The sequence below is a fragment of the Neomonachus schauinslandi genome, chromosome 8 (genome assembly GCF_002201575.2).
Source record: "Neomonachus schauinslandi chromosome 8, ASM220157v2, whole genome shotgun sequence".
In the NCBI taxonomy this organism is placed as follows: domain Eukaryota; kingdom Metazoa; phylum Chordata; class Mammalia; order Carnivora; family Phocidae; genus Neomonachus; species Neomonachus schauinslandi.
Window position 1 is genome coordinate 44,625,020 of NC_058410.1, and position 27,305 is coordinate 44,652,324.

Here is a 27,305-nt window from a genome sequence, read left to right on the forward strand (position 1 = left end):
GATATAAAAACAATTTTGATTGGCCTTGGTTTCATTATGTAAATAGTAATTGTCATCATTATTGTCTTTATGTTCTCTAAGATCTCTTTAAATTCTAAAATTTGGTGATATTAGGAAGGTAACCATTAAATAAAATATGGAAATTTCTAATCTTGACATAAAATTTATCAATGACTGTTTTCTTAGCAGCTAAAATGCTTACATCATGGACAAGAAACGAGTTATTTAATATTACTAAATTTAGAGTAAATTTGAAATACTTGTTTGAAAAATAAAATTGGGCTTTGAATTTTATTTTACTTTATTTTTCTGGGTAGATATAGTGTACTTTATTGATATACATGACAAAGTGGGGCTCCCTAAGCCCCGCTCCTTCTTCAGAAGGTCTAAGATGAAACTTGTTAAGGTCAAGAGATTCTCATTGTACTAGGGGATGATTTGGGACAAGGACTCTTCCAGCAGCTTAGGGCTTCTGTGTCTTCCTCTTGTCCTTTCACTGGGGCTGGTGGTCCTGGGGGCTCTTACTTCTTAGAGGCCATGTGGACCATAAGATTACCACCTGGCTGCTATAGCCAAATTCATTGTCATACCAGGAAATGAGCTTGAATGCAGTGGTCATTGAGGGCAATGCCAGTCCCCGCACTGAAGGTGGAAGAGTGGGTGCCATTGTTAAAGTTGCAGGAGACAACCTGGTCCTCAGTGGAGCCCAGGATACCCTTGAGGGGGTCCTCCAATGCCTGCTTCACCATCTTCTTGATATCATCATATTGCGCAGCTTTCTTTAGGCAGCAGGTCAGATCGATGACTGACACGTTAGGGGTGAGGACATGGAAAGCCAAACCAGTGAGTTTCCCATTCAGCTCCTGGATAACCTTGCCTCCATCCTTGGCTGTAGAAGCAGGGATGATGTTCTGGGCAGCCCCTCAGCCATCACGCCGCAGCTTCTCAGAGGGGCCATTCACTGTCTTCTTGGTGGTATTGATGGCATGGACTGTGTCATTAGTCTTTTCCTGTTGCCCAAGTTGTCATGAATGATCTTGGACGGGGGCCAAGCAGTTGGTGGTACAGGAGGCATTGCTGACAGTCTTGAGGGAGTTGTCATACTTCTCGTGGTTCATGCCCATCACAAACGTGGGCCATCATCAGAGGGGGCAGAGGTAAGGACCCTCTTGGCCCCACCCTTCAAGTGAGCCCCAGCCTTCTCCGTGGTAGTAAAGACACCAGTGGATTCCACAACATACTCAGCATCAGCATCACCCTATTTGATGCTGGAGGGATTTCCCACCTGGAAGATGGAGATGGGCTTTCCATTGATGACAAGTTTTCTGTTCTCAGCCCTTGACCATGCCATTGAATTTGCCATGGTTGAAGTCATACTGGAACATATAGAGCATATAGTTGAGGTTAGTGAAGGGGTTGTTGATGGCAACAATGTCAGCTTTGCCAGAGTTAAGAGCAGTCCTGGTAACCAGGTGCCCAAGATGGCCAAATCCAAATCACGCCGGCACTGCACAAGAAGATGCAGCTGTCTGTTGAACGAGGAGGAGCAGAGAGCCTGGGCTTCGAATTTTAATATCTGCATCTTCTCTTTGTAAAGGACTTTTACTTATTTTTTAAGTTGGTCAACTTCTTGAGAAATTATTCGACTTAAGAATCCATGTTTGTAATAGGCCACATTGAAAAGACCTGTGTACTACCCTGTTTTCCTTGCCCTTTTAAAATTATAATCATTTCTGACTTAAATATTCGTCTGCCAAATTAATTAATGAACACCACTTATGCCTCTTCTTTCTTAACTCTAGGAGTTTTACTCAGTTATTAATAACTCATGAGATTTTTGGTTTGGGACCACCAGACACTATATGCCTATTGAAACACATAGTATACCCCTTGTCGCAAAGATTTAATTAAGTAAATCTAATTAAACCTTAAAATTTTTTTTTTTTTTTTTAAATTTTTAAGTTCTCTCTACACCTAGCATGGGGCTGAAACTCACACAACCACAGGATCAAGAGTCACGTGCTCTACTGAGTGAGCCAGCCAGGCACCCCTAATTAAACCTTTAGATCTAATTTCCAGTTATAGATCTACATAGAGGAATATATTCCAGATCTGCGGGGAGGAATGTATTAGACAACACTATAAAGAAATAGTAAGACAAATGCAGAATGAAAGTCACTGTAATGAAAAAAGAGGTAAGAGTTGTGATAGATTAAATGGCTTATTTTAAACTATTTCTGGGTGTAGGTTCACTTTAGTATAAGCTTCATACTGCTCAAAAAGAATGTATAGTATTCAAATATTTGTTTTCCTTTTGTGATTACTTTGTTTCAAAGACTATAAAACCCTATAGGGTTTTGAGTTTTTGGTTTTTTTTTTTTTTTGACTAAGAAGGACTTCCCAGACAAAGCTTATTTTTTTTTTTTTTTAAAGATTTTGTTTATTTATTCATGAGAGAGAGAGAGAGAGGCAGAGGGAGAAGCAGACTTCCCGCAGAGCGGGGAGCCCGATGCGGGACTTGATCCCAGGACTCCGGGACCATGACCTGAGCCGAAGGCAGACGCTTAACCATCTGAGCCACCCAGGTGCCCCAGACAAAGCTTATTTTTAAAGATTTTATTTATTTATTTGAGATAGAGTGTGAGAGAGAGAGCACGAGGTGGGGGGAAGAGGGAAAAGGAGAAGCAGACTCCCCGCTGAGGAGGGAGCCCAATGTGGGGCTTGATCCCGGGACCCTAAGATCATGACTTGAGCCGAAGGCAGACGTTTAACCGACTAAGCCACCCAGGCACCCCAAGACTTATTTGTACTTTAAAGGAGCAATCTTCAAGTTGTATTGAACATTGTCTAGTAAAAGGTGATTTTAAATGTTTATAGTTTTTTTGGTAGGCATATTTTTTGTTAAATGGAAGAAAATCTATAACACATTTATCATACATGTAAGTTTTTTTTTCTTTTCTAAGTTTTTCAGTTAGGAGTATTTGTGAAAGATACTGTGTGAAAACTGTTACATACCGTTTTAGAAGGCAACAGAAATGAAGTCCTACTTTAATATCTTGCATATGTTTATTATATTTAAAGAACAGAGTCAACTACTAGCATAATTATTTCTTTTAGCATCTAAATCTTTTTTTTTAAAAACTGAAGTATAGTTGACACAATGTTACATTAGTTTCAGGTGTACAGCATAATGATTCAACAACTCTATATGCTCTGCTCTGCTCAGCATAAGTGTAGCAATCCTCTTTCACCATACAGTGCTACTATAATACCATTGACTATATTCCCTATGCTGTACCTTTCGTCCTGTGACTTACTCATTCTATAAGTGAAGGCCTGTACCTTTCATTCTCCTTCACCCTTTTTTGCCCATTCCCCTACTCATAATTGTGTGTGTGTGTGTGTGTGTGTGTTTGGAGGGAGGGGGAGAGAGAGTGTGCTTGCAAGAATAAGAAAAAAATAGATAATCCTGTAGAAAAATAGGCAAGAGACTTGATAGGCACTTCACAAAACAGAATATCCAGATGGCCAATAAACATGAAAAGGGTGATTAGCGTTATTAGTAATGAAGAATTAGTAAATAAGATTACTGAATAATTAGTAATTACTAATTAATTACTAAGATTAGTAATCAAGAAGGTTTAATTAAAATCATGATGGAATTCCACTGTATTCCTACCAGAATAGCTAAAAGTAAAAAGATTGACAGTGCCAAGTGAAGGCAAGGATGTGAAGCTGAGTTTTCATAAATGGTGGGCATGTCAGTTACACAATCACTTGGAAAACTGGCCTTATTTACCAAGGTTTAACGTATTCATACACTGTAAAGCAGCAATTTCCCTCCTAGATATATATACTCAACAGAACTGTTTTCCATATGTACCAAAAGACAGGTTCATACCAATATCAATTTAATAGTCAAAAACTGGAAAACAGCATAAATATCCATCAAAAAGAATGAAAATGATAAATTTTGGTATATTCATTTAGTGAATACTATGTAGTAGTGAAAATGAATGAGCTGTAGCTATACAAAACATGAATGAATCTCATAAACATAATCTTAAGGCAAAGGCCAGGCATGAGTGAATGCATACTGTATGATTCTATTTATGTTATATTCAAAAACAGGCAAAACTAGCTGTGATGTTAGAATTCAGGGTATTACTCTAATAGTTATGTCTGTGGATCAAGTGGAGGTAATGATTGGGAAAGAGCCACAAGGAGAGTCCTCGAGCGCTAGTACTGTCCTATTTCTTTATCTAGGTGGTAGTTAAATAGATAAGTTTATTTTCTGGAATTCATTATGTGTGTACTTCTCTGATGTAAGTTATACATGAATAAAAACATTATAAAAAGGTGAGGAAGTTCTTCTGATACGGAGTGATCTCTTAAGAAGTAACACAAGCAAGATGCAACAGTGTTTATATTATGAAACATTTTGGTTTATATTTATAGCATGCCACCTCTTTTCTTCTACCTCTGGTTGTTACCCAAGCCCCAGTCCTTGGCCATCTGTTTTCCCTCTAATTCAGTCTTAGGATATAAATTCCTATCTCTGTGTTCCTTGTGCCAACCCTAGTCCCAGTTTATCACTTGTTTTTTTTTTATTTTCAACATTCCGTGGGATAGTTCCTGTTGATTATATCATGGCTGACACAAAAATCAAATATGTCTAAAACTTAATTCATCTGTCTTCCTCCCTCTTGTCTACATAAGCTACCATCCTGATCTTACTATTTCCCTCAATGGCTTCACTATTCTCTAAGCTTGAAATATTTGTCATTGTTGATCTAATTTTCCACTGGACATCCAATCTGTGTTGCCAACAATTTCCTTTCAGCATTGTGAAATGCTTTATTGCCATTTACAAAGTTACCATTATAACATCATTTGGAAAGCTACAATAGGGTGTTGCTAATGTCCCTATCTTCACCTTTCCTGCAAATAACATGTCGCTAAAATGTCAATTGAAGAAAATGTTTCAAAGTTATACAGTGATGATGGTTGCATAACTCTATGAATATACTAAAAACTGCTCAATCATACACCTTAAAAGAGTGCATTTTATGGTACAGGAATTATATCTCAATAAAGCGTCATTAAAACAAAACCAAGAACGTCATTGAGAGCATGCAGTGATTTCCAGTGGGATTAGATCTCAGTTTTGGTCTTTCATCCAGAGCTAGTCATTTATCCAGTTTCACTTTCCTATCCAGTCTTGGGCATTCTGTCAATAGAGAACTTCTCTGAGTAGTCTAAACTCCTTGATAATAACATCTTCATACTCTAGTAAGTGCTTTCATGTATAAGATTAATAATCTTAGGAGAATAGTCAAAGCCATGGATATTATCCCTGTTTTAAAATTGGGGAAACCAGCGAAGACAGTGATTTATCTGGAAGTACAGGGCTAGTCTTAGAATTCATTTCAACTTAAAGATATTTATTGAACATCTTTTATGTACTAGGTACTGATTGGTGCAGTTCGTAGAGATGTATTTCAGTCCTTTGGTCGCTGTACCCAGAGAATTTACCTAAGTTGCTTCAGGTTTCTCTCTGCTTCTGCTAGTCTTCTTTCCAACTCTGGACTGCTTTACTACTTTTTTTTTTTTTTAATTAAAGATTTTATTTATTTATTTGACAGAGAGAGACACAGCGAGAGAGGGAACACAAGCAGGGGGAGTGGGAGAGGGAGAAGCAGGCTTCCCGTGGAGCAGGAGCCTGATGTGGGGCTTGATCCCAGGACCCTGGGATCATGACCTGAGCCAAAGGCAGACGCTTAGTGACTCAGCCACCCAGGCGCCCCTGCTTTACTACTTCTATTTTGTCCTTGTCATTTAACTTCAAAGCACTTCTGAACTCTCTTTCCCTCACTAACCCTCTTTAAGCCTTCCTTTGCTTTGAATTCCTTGGGATGACCAATTCTAAATATATCTGTAACTTGTCACATTTTTCTTTAGTTGGCTTGCATTTATATCACCTCAGTTGATAAGAAAGCTTTTCCAAGACATAAATAGTTATCATCTATAATTTTAAACATATTTTCCACAATTCTTTTCTCACTGAGTTGGCATAGTTCTGAGCCCCTTGATGCTTAGTACAATTATGTTGAATTAAATAGGAAAGTCAGGCCTTTTTTTTTAAGATTTTATTTATTCATTTGAGACACAGAGATACAGAGAGCTAGCGAGCATGAGCAGGGGGGGGAGGCAGAGGGAGAGGGAGAAGCAGGCTCCCCGCTAAGCCAGGAGCCCGATGTGGGGCTCGATCCCAGGACCCTGGAATCATGACCTGAGCCGAAGGCAGACGCTCAACCATCTGAGCCACCCAGGCGCCCCAGGCCTTTTTTTTAAATTTAATTTTATTATGTTATGTTAATCACCATACATTACATCATTAGTTTTTGATGTAATGTTCCATGATTCATTGTTTGCATATAACACCCAGTGCTCCATTCAATACATGCCCTCTTTAATACCCATCACCAGGCTTGAACTTTAATCTGTTGACCACTTAGGAAGACCAGACCCACAAGAAACACATCCTGTGCACAATTGTAAAACACATTAATTGTGAAAATTAAAACTTCAGCTTGAATGGATAAGTGGTTCCGAGGAGTTGTTCTGCTATGGCAGAACTGTAGCTTACAGTTAACTCTGATATTTAGGCCCATTGTGACCTCAGTGGCTCCTACCTTAGCACCTAAAATAATTACTTGATAATGGGTTGGTTGATATGGGCTAGTATTCTCTGGGGTGGCCACTTGCCTCACCTTTGATATACCATTAATGTTAGTGGACCACTGTGGCACACATGTTATCTCTAAGGATGATGAACCATCCCATATGTTTATATTTTCATAAACTTTGTAGGTAAAGGTGAAACAGTGAAAAGCCTTCTTCAAGTAAGCAAAGTAAAATGGAAATAGCATTCTGTGTTATTAGGAGATACTGTTTATGGGGGTGCCTGGCTGGCTCAGTTGGAAGGGCATGGGACTCTTGATCTCAGGATTTTGAGTATGAGCCCCACATTGGGTGTAGAGATTATAAACAAACAAACAAACTTTATTTTAAAAAAAGAAGATACTCTTTCTGGTAGAGTTAGTTCTCTTGCCACTCAAATAACTTACATGTGCTATTGAATTTATGACTGTTTAGTTGGATGTCTTATAACTCAGTTCGTCTATTCATTCTGGTGTTCATCTGTTCATTTTAAAGGTAGTCTTTCTGTGTCATCTTTGAATAATTATTAGAGTCAAAATAAAGAAAATTAGCTTACTTGATGTTTTTCATTGTTGTTGTTTTATAAGGCTCAGTTGGTGGATCTGAAATCTGAACTGACAGAGACCCAGGCAGAGAAAGTTGTGTTGGAGAAAGAAGTCCATGATCAGCTTTTACAGCTGCACTCTATCCAGCTTCAGCTCCATGCTAAAACTGGTCAGAGTGTTGACTCTGGTACCATTAAGGCAAAACTGGTAAGTAGTTTAGAAGGTAACATATACTTACATTTTTTAGAGGGTGAAGAGGACAGTTTTTAATGAGGCTTTGAATATAGAAGGTAATATGTGCTCATTGTGGGAAATCTAGAAAACGCAGAAAATGTAAAGATCTTTATGATCATCCACAGTCTCATCCCCTAGGGGTGAGAAGTGATAATACCAATAGGCAGTTGATACTTAGAATAGGATTTTTTTCCTATTCGAAAGTATCTGTGTAAATATATTTAAAAGGTATTTGTGATTATAACATGTAAACTTTTTTTTTTTTTTTTGCCCTATTGGATCAGTTAGGATTAAGTTCGGCTGCATATAACAGAAATCCAAATAACACTGGGATTATTCTTGATTAGTACAAATTATTTTCTCCCAAGTCCCGAGATAGGTAGTCTGGAGCTGATATGATAGCCCTATAGATAACTAGGTATATCGGTGCTTTTTGTTGTTGTGTTCTGCCGTTTTTAGCTCATGGTTTCCGTCCTTAGGATTTCTTCATTGCAGGCAGGAAGAAGGAAGAATCTAAGAAAAGGGCAAAAGGATACTTCCAGGCTGCATTAGCCTTCTTTAAAGAACTTTTCATGAAATCCTCCTCAGCGATTTTTGCCCATCCAGTTAGCCATCTCATTGGCAATCCCGGCTTGCATTTCAGCCTTTTAGTTGGTGACATGGCCACCTCCAGGATTTTGGAGTTCTGTTAATAAGGAAGAAGGGGAAAATGGAATTAGGTGCCAACCAGGAGTACATTTTTCTGTGGCTCTTATAAGCATTTTTCCTGCCACTGAACATTCTGTGATGTTTGTATAATACTCATTATATACATTTTCCATAATTAACCTTTGCCCTCTTAATACAGGTTGTTTAAGTAGAAAATTTTTTAAAGTTTCATTTCAGCTTAATCTCCTGTGTATTTATTGTGCACTCTGTGCCAGACACTTTGTTGACCATAGGGGACACAGCAATAAGACAGATACAGCTTGGGAGAGGCAGGAGATGAAATGATGATGATGATAGTCATACATTTTTAAGTTTTACTTGATTTCAGTTAATTTCATTTGATTGGTTTCTAATACTGATGTTAGAATTTATTTAATGGAATATTTACATTCTCCTTAAACCTTTTAATTTCAGAAATTCTATGAATCTAAGTTAGTAACCTTGTTTAACTGAAATGAGTCAGATTTCTCGAGGCTTCTTTGGGATGTTTGATGTTAACATTGAGAAACAATGTACTTTTTCACTAGAAAAGAATTTACTTGAAGTTTTAACATTAGATCTGAAACAGGGTGCTGTAGTGGAAAGGCACGGAACCAGGTAGGTTGACTAATTTTGGTGAAACAAAAAGTTTTAATCTAACACTACGTAGTTACTATTGCTTATGGATTTGCAAATATATTTGTTCTAAAGAACTTCACCCAAATGATATTCAGCATACGGGAATTTTCCTTATAATGATTATACCACTAGATAAATTCATTTGTTTGATATTTTTCTAATTATCAAACTTTTTTCTTATATCTTAAGTCTGTCCCCTCTGTGGAGGAGTTGGTAAGTATGTTATTTCTGTTTTGCTTTAATATGTCATGCTGAAGTGTTCTTAGTGTCTTACTTGCGTATTACATGTTGTTACTTTGTATTTGGAAATGATGTTCATGATGATAGTTTTTTAATCTGCCAGTACCTGAAAAGTTCAGTTGGTGGCCCATTGCTCTCTCCTCACTACATGCTGTTAAAGATTTTTCTTTTGTTTGTGATTTGTAACCATTATTTGCAGAACCCATCAATTATTGACAACTTCTGAGCCTTGTAATTTGCTCAAACCTCTACTTCAAAAGAGCAATTGGTTTTCCCACTTGAGTATTTGGAAGATACATTAAGCAGACCTAGCTTTTTCCCTCTTTTCCTATTTGAGTTTATCCCGAGAGAAAGAATGTGCATGTTGGTTTCTTATTCATCCACTGCATGTATTATAACTTTTTAGTGGCAGTCTTGGAATAATTGTGTGGCATTTGAAACAACTGAATTTTGAAACTCTTTACCAGAACTTATTTTAGAAAATAACAATATATAAATTCTTAATAATCAGGTTCCAGTTTGTCTTATGGCTTTATTTCTTTGGAAAATAATGCTGTTTGGCACTCTGAATACAAAATGAGCTTCTTGCTTATTACCTATTAAACAGGTTAACTAAAGATACATATTTTTTCTTTAAAACTGAAAGTGATTAATTTCAGTTTTCTTAGTCTATTCGTGCTTGCAGATGTTATTTTCAGGCCGGAGGGTTTGTCAGATTCATTAGGGGTTTGAATCATGGAAGCAAAATGGTGACTTAATATGTCTTTCTCACATTTCATAAACATTGTATAAATAGCTCTTCAAAGTAATTGTAAGTAGATAATTCTCAACGTAAAGTTTATTTAGTCCATAAACCAAAGAATACTTGGTCTTCTGGGAACTCTTTTTCTGAAAAACAGCATCTGAAAAACACATCCAAACTGTGGGGTTTTTTGGAACTGCTACTTGCTTTTTAGGAAATAGGTTCTGAAATAAATTACGATTTTAGTAATTCCGAAGTTGTTGAAAAAGGAGGATTCTAAATTATTAGTTCTTAAAATTCTTGAAAAACAATATCTAGAAATTATGGTCTAATGGTTATATTTTTTTACAGAAGTTGAAAAGGCCTGCTAATTAATCTTCCTCTGTTTATAATAACAAATATTTTTAATCAAAGAGGTGATAAATACATCTACCACTTGGTACTTACTCATTTTAGCTTGTATTTTTTTGTGTGTGTTTAAGTGGTACTCACTGCCTTGTATTTGAATATATCATATATTGATATACTGTTGTCAAAACAGTAGACCAAAGCAGACAGTTAAATTAGTACCAAAATATATTCCAGAATTGTTAGAAGTTTGTTTAAATTTGTTTCTCAGCTTTTTAATATCCAGAATAAAAAGGGAAATAATTACAATAATCAGTACCCATACAATAGAAACAGTATCACTTGCAATTTGCTCAAGAGAAACGTTTTTTTCTGGTGCTCAGGTAGATCTTTATTTAAGTCTCACAAAGTGAACATGAACAGTGTCTTCCACATCTCGTCAACAAATACAGCCACATTTTCACAAGATTTATAGATTCCGTGTATCAGTGAGTCAGTAAAAGTTCTGTAAGGCAGTGAAAACACTTCTGCTCAGGACAAATGGAAGTTTACAGTGTTTGGATAGTTTTCTTGATCCAAAAATAACACTTAAAATATCTATCAGGGCCCTTATTCAACTCTCAGAAGAGTTTTGTTTAGCCACAGAGTTTGTGTGTATATTTGAATTTGACTGCCTTTAGGCAAGATTTTGTACCTTCCATTTTCCACTCTACTTTGTCTTATATTGGCCTATCTGTCCTGTGCTTGGGTCCTGAAGGCATTTACATTTGTCACCCCTGACTTATAGGAATAGACACACTGTACTTTATACTTTTAAGGTAAATTGAACATTATTTCTCATGTGTAAGCTTATGGTAAAAATTGGATGGCAAAGATCTTGTGGTTTTATACTCTGGCTAACACCTGTAATTCACATATATGGATTATCTACCAAGTGGAGCATAGGATGGCATCCTTTTATGAGAGCTAAAAATGGATGCCCATTCTACGTCATAGAAGGCAGGTGAGGCCCTGTTTTCCTCTGCAAACATTCATTTTAACTTCACTCGCTTTGACATATGGACAGATAGATGAATCAGATCCCCAAATTCAGTGATAATCTACACCATAGATATGCTTAAGTAGAGAATTTTTTTTAATGTGTCAATGTTTCAATGCATTTGTTACCAGCATTGTTCCATGACCATCAAACATTCTTTAAAAAATTGGAGTATCTGTTCTAATTCAAACAGTGTAAGTTTCTTATAGTCCTCTAAGGTAAATTAGCTATAGAATCTATATATGTAACTGAAGGATTTTGACTTGTTTATAGAATTGTTGCATTAGGGATACCTGGGTGGCTGAGTCGGTTAAGCGTCTGCCTTTGGCTCATGTCATGATCCCAGGGTCCTGGGATCAAGTCCCGCATCAGGCTCCTTGCTCAGCAGGGAGCGTGCTTCTCCGTCTGCCTGCCACTCTCCCTGCTTTTGCTCTCTCTCTAATAAATAAATAAAATCTTTAAAAAATAAAATAAAAACAACAAAAACAACAACAAAAAAGAATTTTTGCATTAAAGTTAATTAAATCTTCGGGTACAACCACCAGAGTGATTATTTTTATTTTAGTCTAGTTTCTTGAGTCATTTTTAGAAAGTAAATAGAGAGCAGATGCATTCATTGAAACCACTCCTATTAGTATATGATGACATGAGCTTAGAGAAGACTAATTCTCTTAGTATCCTCGGTATCAGAGTACCCCAAAGCATAGAATTATCTTATGTGGAGGTGGTCCCAACACCTTCTGGTACTAGTTAAAAAGAATTGGATCCAAATCTTTGCTTGTGTGTCCCATTTTATGGAAATGAAGTGGTAACTCTTATCATATGCTTTCATTGTTGGTATTGTAGACTGTGTGCGCTTTTATGTATTTTGAGGAACATGGTCTGTTGCCAAAAAGCCTTAAAAGCATTTTCCTTACATTGTATTGTTTTTGTTTTTGTTTTTTAATTAAAATAGGAGAGAGAACTTGAAGCAAACAAAAAAGAAAAAATGAAAGAAGCTCAACTTGAAGCTGAAGTGAAGTTGTTGAGAAAAGAGAATGAAGCCCTTCGTAGACATATAGCTGTTCTCCAGGCTGAAGTTTATGGGGCAAGACTGGCTGCCAAGTACTTGGATAAGGAACTAGCAGGAAGGTGTGTAAAAAATGATTACGTGGTACTCTTAGGTAACAAATTGGATATTTAATGAGGTTGACTCTTAACCTCTTGTGGTAAATGAAACATTAATCTTTAAGAGAGATTTTACAGTTGGTTATAGCTTGCTATTGTTAACTTAATATTGATAGCATTATATATTGCAGATTTATTTAGCCATACTACATAAGTATTTCTGGTTTATACACATACACACACACACACACACACTGATAGGAACTTATTTTGAAATGCTAATAACGCTAGATCTGCACTTTTCACCCATTTCCTGCCTTGAAACCATAAAAGATGATGTTCACATGTACAGCATGACTTCCGTAAGGAATTCTTTCTGTGATCATTGAAACGTAATCTTTCTTGAACTTCCAGACACATTGGAATGACAGTGACTTTATCATAATAATAAAAAGTTCTGCTTGCATTAATTTTTTACAGTTAATTATTCACAGACTTTGGTGATTTATTATTTTTGGTAAATAATAAATTTTTACTCACTGTTTTGACATCACATTAAGAACTGATGTGGAGCAAATAAAAATAATTTATATCATGTTGAAGTGCACATTTTCTAATAACTTTTGCCATATTTGAAATAATCATTTTATAAAAAGAAACTATCATTAAAAGAAATGTTTTTGTACAGTTAGACTCTTGTAAAGACCTAGTATTCAGTAGTATCTGTTTGTTGACCTACCCTGATTGTGTGCAAGACATGAAACACATTCATTGACATTAGTCTCAAAAATTGTTTTTAGATGTATTTGAATTAAGGATATGATTAGAAAAGGTCTCATTCATTCTTTTTTTTAAAAAAACTAGTTCTCTCTTGAAGACATCTGTTTTTTTCAGACTTTGGTATTTTACAAATCTGAGAGACCTCAGGAGGTTCCTGAAGGTATTAGTTTTATTACTAACAGGTTTATGCAGAAGCTACTGTGTTCAGTAATTTTTTTGAATTCTCTCTGTAGTAAAAATTGTAATAATGAAAAACCAACTGAATTTACTCTTTTCTCAATATAAAGGGTCCAACAAATACAATTACTAGGACGAGATATGAAGGGACCAGCTCATGATAAGCTCTGGAACCAGCTGGAAGCTGAAATACATTTGCATCGTCACAAAACCGTGATCAGAGCCTGTAGAGGACGTAACGACCTGAAGCGACCAATGCAGGCCCCTCCAGGCCACGTATGTCTGCTTCGTTACTGTTTCTCACTCCACCTCTTCCTTTTTCCTGTAGTCAGAAGTCCTTTCAATGTTTTTTATTCTAGTGGTATTTAAAACCATTATTTAAAAAAGGGAAAGTGGAATTAAACGTATTTAGAACAGATACATAAAGTTCTTGGTTGACTTACCCTGAAATGCCCTGAAAGTGATATTTCTGAAAACTGAACTATTGCTAGCAAATACATATTGCTCATACTTTGGCTCATATTTCAGAATTCTCCTGGATCATGATTAGGCATGTTTAAAAAAAAATTTTTAAGCTTAGCAGAGAACATGTGGTCATATTAATAAATTGGCAAGTATTTGGGGGGTAGTTCTTAAAGGAAATTTTTGGTAACTAGATTCAACTGTAGTTTCTGAATGAACATTTCCACCTGTTTGGTCTTGAATTAAGATGGAATTTGAGATCCGTGTCCATCTGTCTGCGTCTGTAGCCACCATTGTACAAGAGCTTTTCTATCTGGGTAAATCTTTATTAAATTTCATTACTACAGCTGTCTGATAATATAAGCCTTTCCATAATAAAAGCGTGTCTGGCTCCTTCCTGGTGGCTTACATATCTTAGTACCAGATAAACCATGGCCTTAAACAAGTTCAAGTATTTGTTCCCTCTGCAAAGAGTATTGTAAGAAGAATTGACAGGTACATGAAGTTGGTGGGAGAAGAGTGGGGATTGCAATAAGCACTTACGCCATTGTCTTCTCTTAGGACATTGGGGACCATTGGGGACCATTAAATTCCAAGCAGTGGCTAGATGGCAAAAGTTATTTCATGCTACCTAAAGGAGTGTGAACTTTAACCTGATAATCATGGGATTTTTTTAATAAAATGGTGGACTCAAGATTTAACATAACTTTGACAAATTAATTTGGTATAGTGAAGAGGATATACCAGGAAGAGGGCCTAACTGGAGTCAAGAAGATACATGAGAAAGATACTGTAGTAACTTAGGGAGAAAGTGATGAATGTAGGGGAAGTATATTTGAGAGGAAGGGTAGGTTTGAGAGAATTAGAATCAAGAAGAGTTGGGGGCACCTGGTTGGCTCAGTCAGTAGAGCATGTGACTCTCAATCTCAGGGTTGTGAATTCAAGCCCCATGTTGGGCGTGGAGCCTACTTAAAAAAAAAAAAGAAGAATCAAGAAGACTTGGTGATTAACTGCTTTTGGGTATGTGGGTAAATGAGAAGGAAGAGTGTAGGTTTTTGGTGTGGGCTATTGAGTGAGATGATGGCATTCATTGATAAAGCAAATAGAGGAGAAGGAAGATTGAGGGGGGAAATATGAGATTTGTTTTAGACATGTAGTATTTGAGGTGCCATTGGGACAAACAAAATAGATGCAGTTGGATATATGACTCCGGAATTTAGGAGAAGTCTGAGTTGAAGAAATATTAGGTAAATTATCTATTATAACCTAACCACGGAATTGATTAAATAACCCAGGGAAGTATATAGAAAATAAAAAGAATAGGAGGCCATGGATGGAGAGAAACTTCTATGGAGTGAGGGAAAGAAATGGATCACCAAAGGAGGGAGTCTGAAATGGAGCTGTCAGATACAATCCATCTAGTAAGGTAGTGTAATAGAAACCAAGGAAAAGAGGGTTTCAGGAAGGGGGTAGTGAACAGTATCAACTTTCTGCAAGGTTTAAATAGGATAGTGACTAAAAAGTATACATTAGATAGAGCCATGTTGGCTGCCAGTGACTGTAGAGAAGACAGTTTTAATAGAGGAGGTGGGGGCAAAACCCTAATTGTGGTGACTGGAATAATGAATGTAGGAGGCAAGGAACTAGATATTGTAGGGATTAACTTTGTGTGAAGGTTAAGGAAAGATGAGGGAGGGTGGTAGCTAAAGAAGACAGTAGATAATTGAAGGGTTTTTATTTTGTTTTATGTTTTCACATGGTCAGTATTTACAGCTGGAAGAGGCTTAGAATTTGTTTATATGCTGGACAGGGGGAGGAGCTTAGCAGAGAAGGAAAGAGTAAAGGTACCAGAGAAAGAATAATTTATGGACCAAAGTCCTTTATTTAAGAGGTAGACTCCAGAGCTCAACAGAATGAAAAGTAATTAATGATCCAGTTAGCAGTTTGGTTTTTTAATTCTACAAATTAGTTAAAATGATGTAGATCTTTATGATATTTTCTAGTGAAAATAAACATTTTACTACTTTTATTTCTTGAAGATATTTGCTTACCAGTTAATTCCTGGCAATAGTTTCCTTTGTAATGTCCTACAATTTAAAAGGAGATGAATTAAAGAAACTGACAAAAGCGTGAGAAAATCATCCATCCGTTCGCTATATTAACAGAAAACTATTTTCATTTTTCCATTTTATCTGTTAAATTATTTTCTTAACACTTTACTGTGTATGCATTCCAGGAAATTAATGAAGATTTCTAAAAGTGAGTTATATAGCATGGGTTTACATTATTTGATATATCATTTAAGTAGTACTAATTTTTCTTCTTTTTATCCCCCCATTAAGGATCAAGACTCTTTAAAGAAAAGCCAGGGTGTTGGTCCAATTAGAAAAGTTCTTCTCCTTAAGGAAGATCATGAAGGCCTTGGCATTTCAATTACAGTAAGAAGTAGTGCTTCCAGGCTCCTCTTCTATAATTAACTAGTATAATCGTGCTCCTCTGTTGGACATCCTTGGGAAACAAAGTATTCTGGATATGTTCTCTAAATAACTAAATTTATTCCCCTGGGCACCAACACTTTTGTGTAAACTTTTTTTTGTATGTAAATCTTCCTAATGACTATTAACTATTACTTTAGTAAAATTATTACTTTATTAAGCATAATTTAGCATTTTCATTATGACTTGGGTTATAGTTTTGTACAATATGCTGTGATTGCCTCTAGGACCTTTGAGAATGGATATGACTGTTTTCTTTATGTTAAATGGCTCCTGATTGTATTGTTCTTTTCTCTAGAGTATGTGCTATCTTTCTCGTGTTCTCATTTCTTTGTTGTCAGATTTCACTGGCTGTTGAGTCCAAATATTCTTCCTTTCTAAATTTGATGCCTTTACAAACAGTTGTCTTGGGCAACATTTCTGAGAGCAGCATATTATAAAATACATATATTTGGAGTCATTTTGCTGTCCTTACAGTACTTTTTTCCAGAAGAATGAATAAGATGGCTTTATTCTGTCTTTCATTTGGTAATATATGGATACTGCATAAGTTCATTTGCTTTTTGGTATTGTTTAATGTAGAAATTTTTTTTATCATAAGAAGTTTACCTGATGGGTATTTATTGAATACATACCTACCTTTTTGAATGCACTGCCCTCAAAGAGCATAAATTTTAGAAGAAATAATACATATATATATATATATATATACACGCACACACACAAATAATACATATATATACACATACATACACAAATAATACGTATATATACACATACACACACAAATAATACGTATATATACACATACACACAAATAATATATATGTACATACACACAAATAATACATATATATACACACACACACACAAATAATTATAACACAAGCTAAAAGGTGAAAGGTACCAAATAACTGCATTTTATCAATTCTGTGTTGCATATTTTTTCACATTTTAATATCTCTGAAATTGAGATTCTTCTTACACTCTTTCAGTGATTTTTCTAGTACATAAAATAATGGTAAGTCTTATTATAGTGATTTAGATTTGATAAAATCTAATAGTGCTGTGGACTATTAATACCTAAAATATTTTTACTTATGTTTAAAAGAGTTCAGCCGATTGTAGTTTTTTGATTTGGTTTTTTTTTTTTTTTTTTGGCTTTGGAATGTGTTTTAGAAAGCACATGTATGTTATTGTTTTATTCAGAGATAACTGTTTGATACTCGTAATAATATATTTACCATTACCTAAGTAGCAAATAATATTTTACTCAGCATTTATACAGGATAGATGCTTATTGAAATGTATTTTTAAGAAGATATTTTATTGTTAGGAAAGTCTGTGACTATAAAAGAGTAAACTAATTGACTGCCTTTTTTTTTTTTTTTTTTTTTGGTTAGGGTGGGAAAGAACATGGTGTTCCAATCCTCATTTCTGAGATCCACCCAGGGCAACCTGCTGATAGATGTGGAGGACTGCACGTTGGAGATGCTATTCTGGCTGTTAATGGAGTTAACCTAAGAGACACAAAGCATAAAGAAGCTGTAACCATTCTTTCCCAGCAGGTAAGTTCCCTTTATGTAATTAAAATTGGATCTATCAGTTGGTTCTTCTTGAATCTACTGAAGATTTTATACTTCCAGTACTTGAGGCTTCTTAAGTAGTAAAGTGTTTATATATAGATACTAGTTCCCTTTGATTTGGGCCTTTTATAGAAGATATTCAGCCAGATTTACTGAAGAAGATTTTACTTGCTTTTTCCCACAGCTGCATAACTTTGAGCAAGTTACTTAAATCCTCTGCTCTGCTACTGTGCCCTTATTGGAAAGCTGTAAGGATTAAGTATGTTGATTCATAATAGAAAGTACTCCGAACAGGACCTGGTACTTAGAAAGCAAAACGTCATTAATGACTAAAACACTATACAAATAGAGGGCATTATAGAAAACATAATGTTAGAAGCAGATTGGTTTTACAGACATAAATGTTAGAACAGAAAGGGTCCTAAGAAATCATTTAGCCCAACCCTCTTATTTAAAATGAGTAAACTAAGGTTCTTAGGGATTTGCTCTAGGTTGCAAAGAAAATAAATCATAGAGCTGAAATTCATACCCACAAGTCTTATTTGTTACCAAGTTTACTTAAGATGGGTTTTTTGTTTTGTTTTCTTTTTTTCCTTCAAGAAGAAGTTTGAAGAAATTAGATGTTGATAGTACATTGAGATGTTTGTTGGGTCCTCACTGTAGAATTGAATCTCAAAGTTGAAAGTGAATTTATAGCTTATTGGTTCAACTCTACTTTGTATAAACCTCTACAATATCACTAATTAAATATTTACATTGGAGGGAACTTGTTGATAAAGTAGTCCATTCTGTTGTTGTACATTGCTGATTTTTAGGAAGGTCTTCCTCATATTAAGTCTAAAATCTGTCTCCATGACTGTCACCCACAGACCTAATTCTTTAATCTAGAACTTTATGGAAGACTACTACCTTATCCATCTGTCTCCCCCAGATGGTATCTATAAGCATTATCTGCTAAGAGAGATCTCAGAATGCAACCCTAACCTCTTTCAGTTAGTGTTTTCTCAGTCCAAGCTGGCCATATTCAGTAGCACGAGAGTGAGATGAATGGCAGCTGTGGTAAAGGAAATACAAACAGGCAGTCACAAACTGTTAAGGAAATGCTAAGCATGTGTTAAAATTCTGAAACATAACCTTAAACTGCTGGGAAAGCAGAGCACCAAAGAGACTGACTTAGTGAGTGGCAGTAAAAAATGGCATGCGTTCTTTGGAGCAAAGGCAGGCCATAATTTTCAGAGTTGCAAATACCAGACTTGTGTGTAGTAATTGTATTCTCTTATTAAATGACTTGGAATGTTTTTTAAACATAAAATAACTTGTAACTTTTTTTTTTTTTTAAGATTTTATTTATTTATTTGAGAGAGAGAGAATAAGAGACAGAGAGCATGAGAGGGAGGAGGGTCAGAGGGAGAAGCAGACTCCCTGCCGAGCAGGGAGCCCGATGCGGGACTCGACCCCGGGACTCCAGGATCATGACCTGAGCCGAAGGCAGTCGCTTAACCAACTGAGCCACCCAGGCGCCCAACCTGTAACTTTTTACTTGAACATAAGTTTTATTAAAGAATAGTAGTACAAGGGCACCTGGGTGGCTCAGTCGCTTAAGTGTCTGGCTTCAGTTCAGGTCATGATCCACAGGGTCGCGAGATCCAGCCCCACATCGTGCTCCACACTCAACGGGGAGTCTGCTTGAGATTCTCTCCCTCCCTCTCCCTCTGTACTTCCCCTTGCTTGCACTTTCTTTCTCTCTAAAATAAATAAATCTTAAAAAAAAAATAGCAGTACAAATATTACATTTATTTATAATAAGTATTTTTAAAAATTTATTTAAGTAATCTCTATACCCAACATGGGGCTCGAACTTACAACCCTGAGATCAGGCATCAAGTACTCTTCTGACTGAGCCAGCCAGGCGCCCCCAAATATTACACATTTAGTCTAGTAGAAAGAGCAAGGACTTTGGAGTCAAATTTCGGTTTTTCTATTTTACTTGCTCATCATATTGGAAAAATTATCTGCTCTTTCCAGAACTCATTCAGGTTTCTCATTCATGTAAAAGAGACTGTACTACAATAGGGTTATTCAAGGATTGAAGGATATAGTCTCGTACAATAAATAAAATAACTATTATAATAATTACTATTAACACTGTGGTACTCAGTGAAAGTTAAGTAAAGGCTCAAGACCTATTCACTAAGAAAAAAGAAATCATTGTGTAGAGGTTTCTTGAATTAGTCAAGGAAAAGTTTGTGTGATGCCCTTAAGTGCAACTTTAATATCTGACTACTTAGATGGATTTGCTGTGTCAAGTACAAAATGGCAGAATGACTTTTAAACATTGGTTCTAAAGTTTTTTGAGTAGTTAAGCATTCATTTTTAGTTTAGGTCTGTTAGCAAAAATACTGTAACTAGTACAAAGAGCTATTGTAATATTAAAAGGAAATTACTTAGAATTCATGGGGTTGATCTGGACGTGATGGCCTCTGTGTGCTTTTCTACTTTTTGAGATTCTAGAATTTCATTATCGGTTGTCTTGAAAGGAGCTACATTTGAGGTCTGACTGCTTCTCATGCCTATCACTCACCCCAAGGAATTTGGAAACCATTTTTTGAGTATAACTACAGTAACTTGACTTCCTCATTTTCTTTCTTCATTTTAGAGAGGAGAGATTGAATTTGAAGTAGTTTATGTGGCTCCCGAAGTAGATTCTGATGATGAAAATGTAGAGTATGAAGATGAGAGTGGACATCGCTACCGTTTGTACCTTGATGAGTTAGAGGGAGGGAGTAATCCTGGTGCTGGTTGCAAAGACACAAGCGGGGAAATCAAAGTGCTGCAAGGTAAAAGTTACTCTAAAAGTTATTGTTAATGTATTTATTATTAATAAACTTTTAAAATACAAAATTTTAGATTTCTTCAGTAACACTGTTTTAATGATGGGGAAATCATCATTAACAGATCAAATAGCTCTCCTTTGCTTATAGTTTCATTGCATACTGATCACTATGCTAAAATGTATTTACATAGAAGTTCTCTTAGGTTCATTTTGGATTTTAAGACAAGTATATTACCAGTTACTGAACTACAAATGATCCTTGAAAAATAAAAAATAAAAATTCAAGTTTTCTAGATTCTGAAATAGACTGATAAAAATGCCTTTTAGAGTAGATACATCTTACTGTCATCTTGCTGTTAATGTACATTCTTCTGTCATAATACAATGATTTGTAGACTAATATGAATATGTTATTAGACCATTGTCTTGCAATTATTATTAGAGTCAGGATATGTGATCTTGAGAATTTTTGGTTTAGTTCCTTTGCTATTATTTACACATATTGTAAAGAGAAATTCTGGCCCTTTCTTTTACATAGAGCAGTGGTTCTTAAATTGTGATCTATGACTCTCTGGGGGTCCCTGAGACCCTTCTAGGGAATTCATGAGATAAAAATCGTTCATAATAGGGGTACCTGGGTGGCTCATTCTGTTAAGCCTCTGCCTTCAGCTCTGGTCACGATCTCTGTGTCCTGGGATTGAGCCCTGTGTCTTCGGGTTCCCTGCTTATCAGGGTGTCTGCTTCTCCCTCTCCCCCTCCCCCCAACTCATGTGCAGGCGCGCGGATGTGCTCTCTTTCTCTCTCTGTCTCAAATAAATAAATAAAACGCCCCCCCAAAATGGTTCATAATAATGCTAAAACATTATTTGTGGGTTTTTTCCTGAATTGATATTTGCACTGATGGTGCAAAAGCAGTGAGGGTAAATACCTGTTTGCCTTTAGTACAAATCAAGGCAGTGGTACTACTACTAAAGTAATCATTGTTTCTTTCTTGCCATCTACTCAGAGTTAAAAAAAAAAAAAAAAAAGAAGAAGAAAATGCCAGTTTCATGAAATAGTAAAACTTCATTTTATTAAATCTCGACCCTTGAATACTTGTCTTTTTCGTACTGTGTGTTATGAGATGGGAAGTATGCATAAAGCACTGAATCTGCATGCTGGTCTCAAAGAAAAGCACCTAAGTGATTAAGTAGCTAGCTGAACTGGCCGTTTTTTTTCATGGAAGACAGTTTTGACTTGAAGAATGACTGACAAATTATGGTTGTTCAGACAGTTTGGCAGCCATTTTCTTTAAAAGGAACAAAATGAGTCCATCACTTCAGGGAAACAGCTGACAGTATTTAGTGCCAATGATAAAATTTCAGCTTTCAAGTGACAATTAGAATTTTGTAAAACCTGTACCAATCACCATGAGCTTGACAGCTTTTTTGTATAATAAGATTGGTGGTGATGTTAATAAATGTGATTTTTTTTTTTGATATAGTAAAAATGAAACATGTCAACTCATGGAATTGCTACATAACTCAGTGATCTAATATTTTTCAAATGACCAGTGTATGATGTTACAAAATCCTGCATGGGTAAAAGAGCCATTCAGACAGCAAGATAGACAAGTGGATTTTAACGTAACAGTGTGAACAGTTCATGGATATGGTTTCAAAATCTGTGGTTTCCAATTTTGGTATAGTATCAAAGAAGAATATTGACAGTTATCCGAAAAGCTTATTAAAACTACTCTTCCCTCTTCCAACTATGTATCTGTGTGAGGGTGAACTTTTTAATATACTTGTAATAGATTGAGCCGAGGCAAATAAGAAAATCCAGCTATCTATAAAGCGAGACTTTATTTATTTATTTATTTATTTTTTAAAGATTTTATTTATTTACTTGACACTGAGGGAGAGAGAGCACAAGCAGAGGGAGCAGGAAAGGGAGAAGGCTCCCCTGCTCAGCGGGGAGCCTGACGCGGGGCTCAATCCCAGGATCCCGGGACCACGATCTGAGCCGAAGGCAGACGCCCAACCAGCTGAGCCACCCAGGCGCGCCTAAAGCCAGACCTTAAGGATATTTGCAAAATTGAAAATAATGCTCCTCTTCTGACTAAATTTTTAGAAAATGGAATTATTTCCACTGAGACAAATATGTTGTTTATGTTAACATTTATTAGACTTATTTTCATTTTTAACAGAGTCATAATTTTTTTAGATTTCTCAGAAGTTTTAATTACTAATATGGTAAACATCAGTAACCTACATAACATTAGTAAACCACATGAACAAAACTCTTTGGAATCTGCAGTGTGAAGGCATCCTGAAAACCAAAAATGAGAAATTTCTGGCACAGAGTTATATAGTGAACTAATGAACTAATGTTCTTGTGGTAAGCCTGGCTTTTATGAATTATCTACATGTAGACAGCAGTAGCAATAGTGTTCTCCCCATGCATCTTGAACAAAACTGTTGTGGCAGTATGTCAGAACTTTACACCATTGGGCTGCTTTCCCTGTGATTGCATTGTCTTTCACCCTTTCAACTATTTTCTGTCCGCATTAGAAGGCTTCTTCCTTTCCTTTTTTGCAGCTGAGGCTAAAAGACTTCTGTGTCACCTCTGTAAATTGCAGACCACTTAAAATGTGACTCATAAAACCAAAATGTATGCTCTTACGATTTATCACTATTAATGGATTCAAATCACAAAAAAATATATCCACTGATTATTGTTTAGCACACGTCCATACTTCATAGCTCACTAAATAGATGACCTAATCAACTCTGATTTTATTGGCAAGCCTAGTGTCTATTTTTTAGATTAACCAAAATTTGTTTTAAATTGTATCTGGACATTGTCTTGCCAACAACTTAGATTTTTAGCAGGAAGCTAGCATGTGCCTCAGTTCACTGCAGTTAAATAATCTGAAAGCGAAATGTAGAAGAGACATAAAGTTGGCTGTTCATTATATATTTGTGTAAGTAGAATTAACTGAATTTTACGATTGTGTATATTAATTCTAAGTTTCATGGAAAGTCTGGTAGGAAATTATATATAATTTTTTGATAGGTCCAATAGAGAATATGAAAAAATCTGCACAGTGTTTGATATCTGCCAGAAGAAGGAAGAATCCCTTTGTCAGAAATTACTAACTTGATTAATTTAGGGCCCCATTATTTGCCTCATTACTATTATTAATTATAGTGGGCATTCCTTGTCTTTGCTCAATCAAGTTCTAAGACTTTTTTTGGATTAGAAAGTATCTGCCTTTTTTTCTCTTTCTTTCAGGGTTTAATAAGAAGGCAGTAGCTGATGGACATGAAAATGGAGACCTAGGAACTTCAAGTGAAACTCCTGTAGAAGACAGTGCTTCTAAACTAGAGGATCTGCACAGTCTGTATCACAAAAAATCGTACTAAATTGACTGTATCTCTGGACAAGATTGTTGACCAGACTCTTCTGAGTTTGGGGCACTAGGGAAACGGTGACAAAGACTATACAAGATCAAGGGAGGCTTGTAGCCTAAATGAAAGGCGGGTACCTCAGGGCTTCATGTGAACAATTCTAAATGCATAAAACTCCCAGTTTTCTGTGGTATACCATAATTAGCTATTGCATGTAAAGCAGCTTTGATTTTCGTAAAACTGTAAAGCACCAAAGCATGTGTTTCCCCAAGGGATATTACTAGGCTCTTAAGTACCAAATGAAGCACGACTGTTTTATTTGTCTCCTTTTCCATTTAGTAGAAGGACCGTGCTAACCGGAATTTTATAAGATATAGCCTTTAAATACAAGAGAATAAATGAATTCATATTATATATATTCCAGAATGTTAAGTGTGGTATTTCAGAGACAGAACCTAACTCAGTGAATTGCAGAAATGTAGGCTTGACTTAATTTTTTTTTAACTAAAAGAATGGCTTTAGGTTTTTAATTTATTTTGCATCCTGATATCTAAATCAGTTCTTAATGATCATTTATTGTAATGAGTTTGCCTTTCAGCTTTATTCAATGCAGTACAAAATAGTTTTCTTTAAGCAATCCTTTATCAATCAATGCTGCACTAGAAATACTTTCTCAAAAGTTATTGTACATTATACTTTCTTGGTTTTTAAAAGAAATGCAGATGAATATAAAATATCTGTCCTCAATTATGTTGATCTGTGTGCATGGTATTGGAGCATTACATTATTAATGTTTAGACTCCAATAATTTTTTTTCTGGGATCCACAAAAGACAGTTTTATACATTTTGAGTTGTTCATAAAGTTTGTCTTGTTGTGATAGTCTTGGTATGTAACGATACATTTTTCTGGCAGTAAATTTATTTGTCAGTAAATTACATTGCATCTACACAGCAGTTTTCTCTCAAAGTAACTTATTTGCCAATCATTTAAAAAGCCGAGGCACTGGTGGGCAAGATAAAGTGAAGACATTTTGATGTAGTAATTGTTTGGGTTGGCTTTTCATCTCAGTGTTTGCTTGACTAAAGTGCTCTCATATGCAAAACTACAGATTTGTTAATTCTCTTATCCCAGGACTAAGCATGGGGGGCCTGCTGTCTTATTTATTGCTTTGCAGGTCATTGGTACCCTGCTTGGGGAAAGTGAAAACATTGCATTTAAAGAGGTGATAGTTTTGCCAGTATCACTGATTTTTTTTTTAAAGGATATACATTTAAGGGGCTATTAAGTGGGGGACAAGCCTACGAGGCTTTTAGAATATTACCAGTATCTTCATGTATAATATTCAGGTGTTACGTGATATAGAACACATTTTTTTTTGTCTTTCCTAGATGCACTATATATTTGTTCATAGGTAAATCTATACAATGTATATACTTTATTTGGTGGTTTTGCTATTTATAAATTTTATGTTTTAACTATTGCTCATTTATGGTTTGTTTTCGATGGTTTTGTTCATTTGTATATCACCATGTTAGTTTGTAATAGAAATGCACTTCATAGTGTATATTGTTACTGATATTAAAATACCTTGTAGCGTAACGTTGCCTCCCAGCAAAAGCTAGTATTTAATTGTACAACCAAATAAGCAAGCTACATGTTACTGTTTGCTCCTGACAGGCTAGGCCTCTTAAAAGAAAGTTTTATCCTTATGCATTCCCCCTACACCAAACACATACCCCAGGCATGACATGAAATCTGCAAGGTGTAGTTGAGCCAGTATATTCACTTAGCCAAAAAAATTTCCATTGCAGTGTATCTGAAAACATTTTTGTTGTGACTTGAAACCATGTTCTTGTTTTTTTTAAAACGCAGCCTGGGATGGGATGACCACGGCGGTTTTGTTTTGTTTTGTTTTTTTCCAGAGAATATCCTTTATCTACTAGACAGAATCCTTAGGAGATCCTAGCTAAAACTTTTTGATTTTCGAGAACAATCTAAAAAAGTCCATAAAGAGTATTTTAAGAGCCTTGAATTGGCATTTCTCTGGAGACGCTATGTAATATGGATCATATGGGATGGTTATGACATAAACTCCTTTCAAGGGCTGAAGAGCAGAAGGAAAGATTTCCCAGGTAGTTTAAGATTGCTTAAGTCAGTTCTGTTTTCATTCCTGCTTCACCCTGGTTTGCGAAGTCTGCATGAGAATCCTGTTGCTCAGATGCTACTGTGAGCTTCCTGGCAGGAGTTTAGAAAGTACCTAGTTAAAAGTTCATTTTAGACTGGTCTCTGGGGGATGAGCTAAGAATTAGAGACTGAATGAGAAGCAGTTTTTATATTTTCACATTTATAGGGAAGAAATTCCTAGCACCTAAGTTTCTAGGACAAAACCAAATAGAAAAGGAGAGAACTGTTGCAAAGCCATTAGAAAGAGGAAAAAGAAAAAATCTACAAATGCACACACAGAGGAGCTGAGAAAAAATGTTCCACAGTATGAGGGTTGTGTGTAGGGGTGTGTGTATTTACAGTTTAGCCTCTAAAACTCTCTTCTACGTTATCTGTTAGGAATATGCTGGAGCAGCAACATTTGGGTTATGAGGCTTGTTAAAACAGGTTTAAGAGAAATGAAAGGTTCTGAGTCTTGGTAATTATAACTGAATAGTTGTCAAAAGGTAACACAGCTTGTGCTTGGTGCTGGTTTTACTCCCCACACAGTGGACTTACTTTGTTTTCATGTTAAGAAACAAAATTCATTGATTCATGTGTAAGTCACACATTATTTGACATCTTTATTATGTATTCCACCATTCCACTTATTCAGTCTTCCACATAGGGTCGGCCTCAGATCTATAGGATTTATGACAAATGTATTATATCTAGTTGAGTTTAATATTTTTTTATTAGCCTGTAAATAAAGATGGCATCTTCTACATTAAAATGGTATTGATCTCATTTTTAAAAAAACATTTCAAGTTTTTTGGTTTTTTTTAAGGTTTTACTTATTTATTTGACAGAGAGAGAGACAGCGAGAGAGGGAACACAAGCAGGGGGAGTGGGTGAGGGAGAAGCAGGCTTCCCGCGGAGCAGGGAGCCCGATGCGGGGCTCGATCCCAGGACCCTGGGATCATGACCTGAGCCCAAGGCAGATGCTTAACGACTGAGCCACCCAGGCACCCCAAACATTTTAAGTTTCTTTCCCATTAAATATTTTGGTTTATTTCTAGTAGCTTCTATCATTTGTACTAACAGCCATCAGGTCCATGCGAAGGCTGAAACC

General features: G+C 35.9%; 1 protein-coding gene across 2 annotated transcripts in view; it reads left to right on the forward strand.

Annotated features, from left to right (window-relative positions):
- Nucleotides 1–26,966, forward strand: part of GOPC (golgi associated PDZ and coiled-coil motif containing) — a 41,999-nt gene extending 15,033 nt beyond the window's left edge. Inside the window, exons 2-9 of one of the 2 annotated variants that reach the window (XM_044917286.1) lie at nucleotides 7,311–7,475; nucleotides 9,018–9,041; nucleotides 12,153–12,328; nucleotides 13,372–13,537; nucleotides 16,066–16,161; nucleotides 17,622–17,786; nucleotides 20,461–20,641; nucleotides 23,914–26,966. In XM_044917286.1, the coding sequence (XP_044773221.1) occupies nucleotides 7,311–7,475; nucleotides 9,018–9,041; nucleotides 12,153–12,328; nucleotides 13,372–13,537; nucleotides 16,066–16,161; nucleotides 17,622–17,786; nucleotides 20,461–20,641; nucleotides 23,914–24,044 (1,104 nt within the window). In that variant the 3' untranslated portion in view covers nucleotides 24,045–26,966. The remainder of the gene's footprint in view (nucleotides 1–7,310; nucleotides 7,476–9,017; nucleotides 9,042–12,152; nucleotides 12,329–13,371; nucleotides 13,538–16,065; nucleotides 16,162–17,621; nucleotides 17,787–20,460; nucleotides 20,642–23,913) is intronic. The other variant, XM_021693101.1, reaches the window with a different exon arrangement.
- Nucleotides 26,967–27,305: the final 339 nt, after the last annotated feature.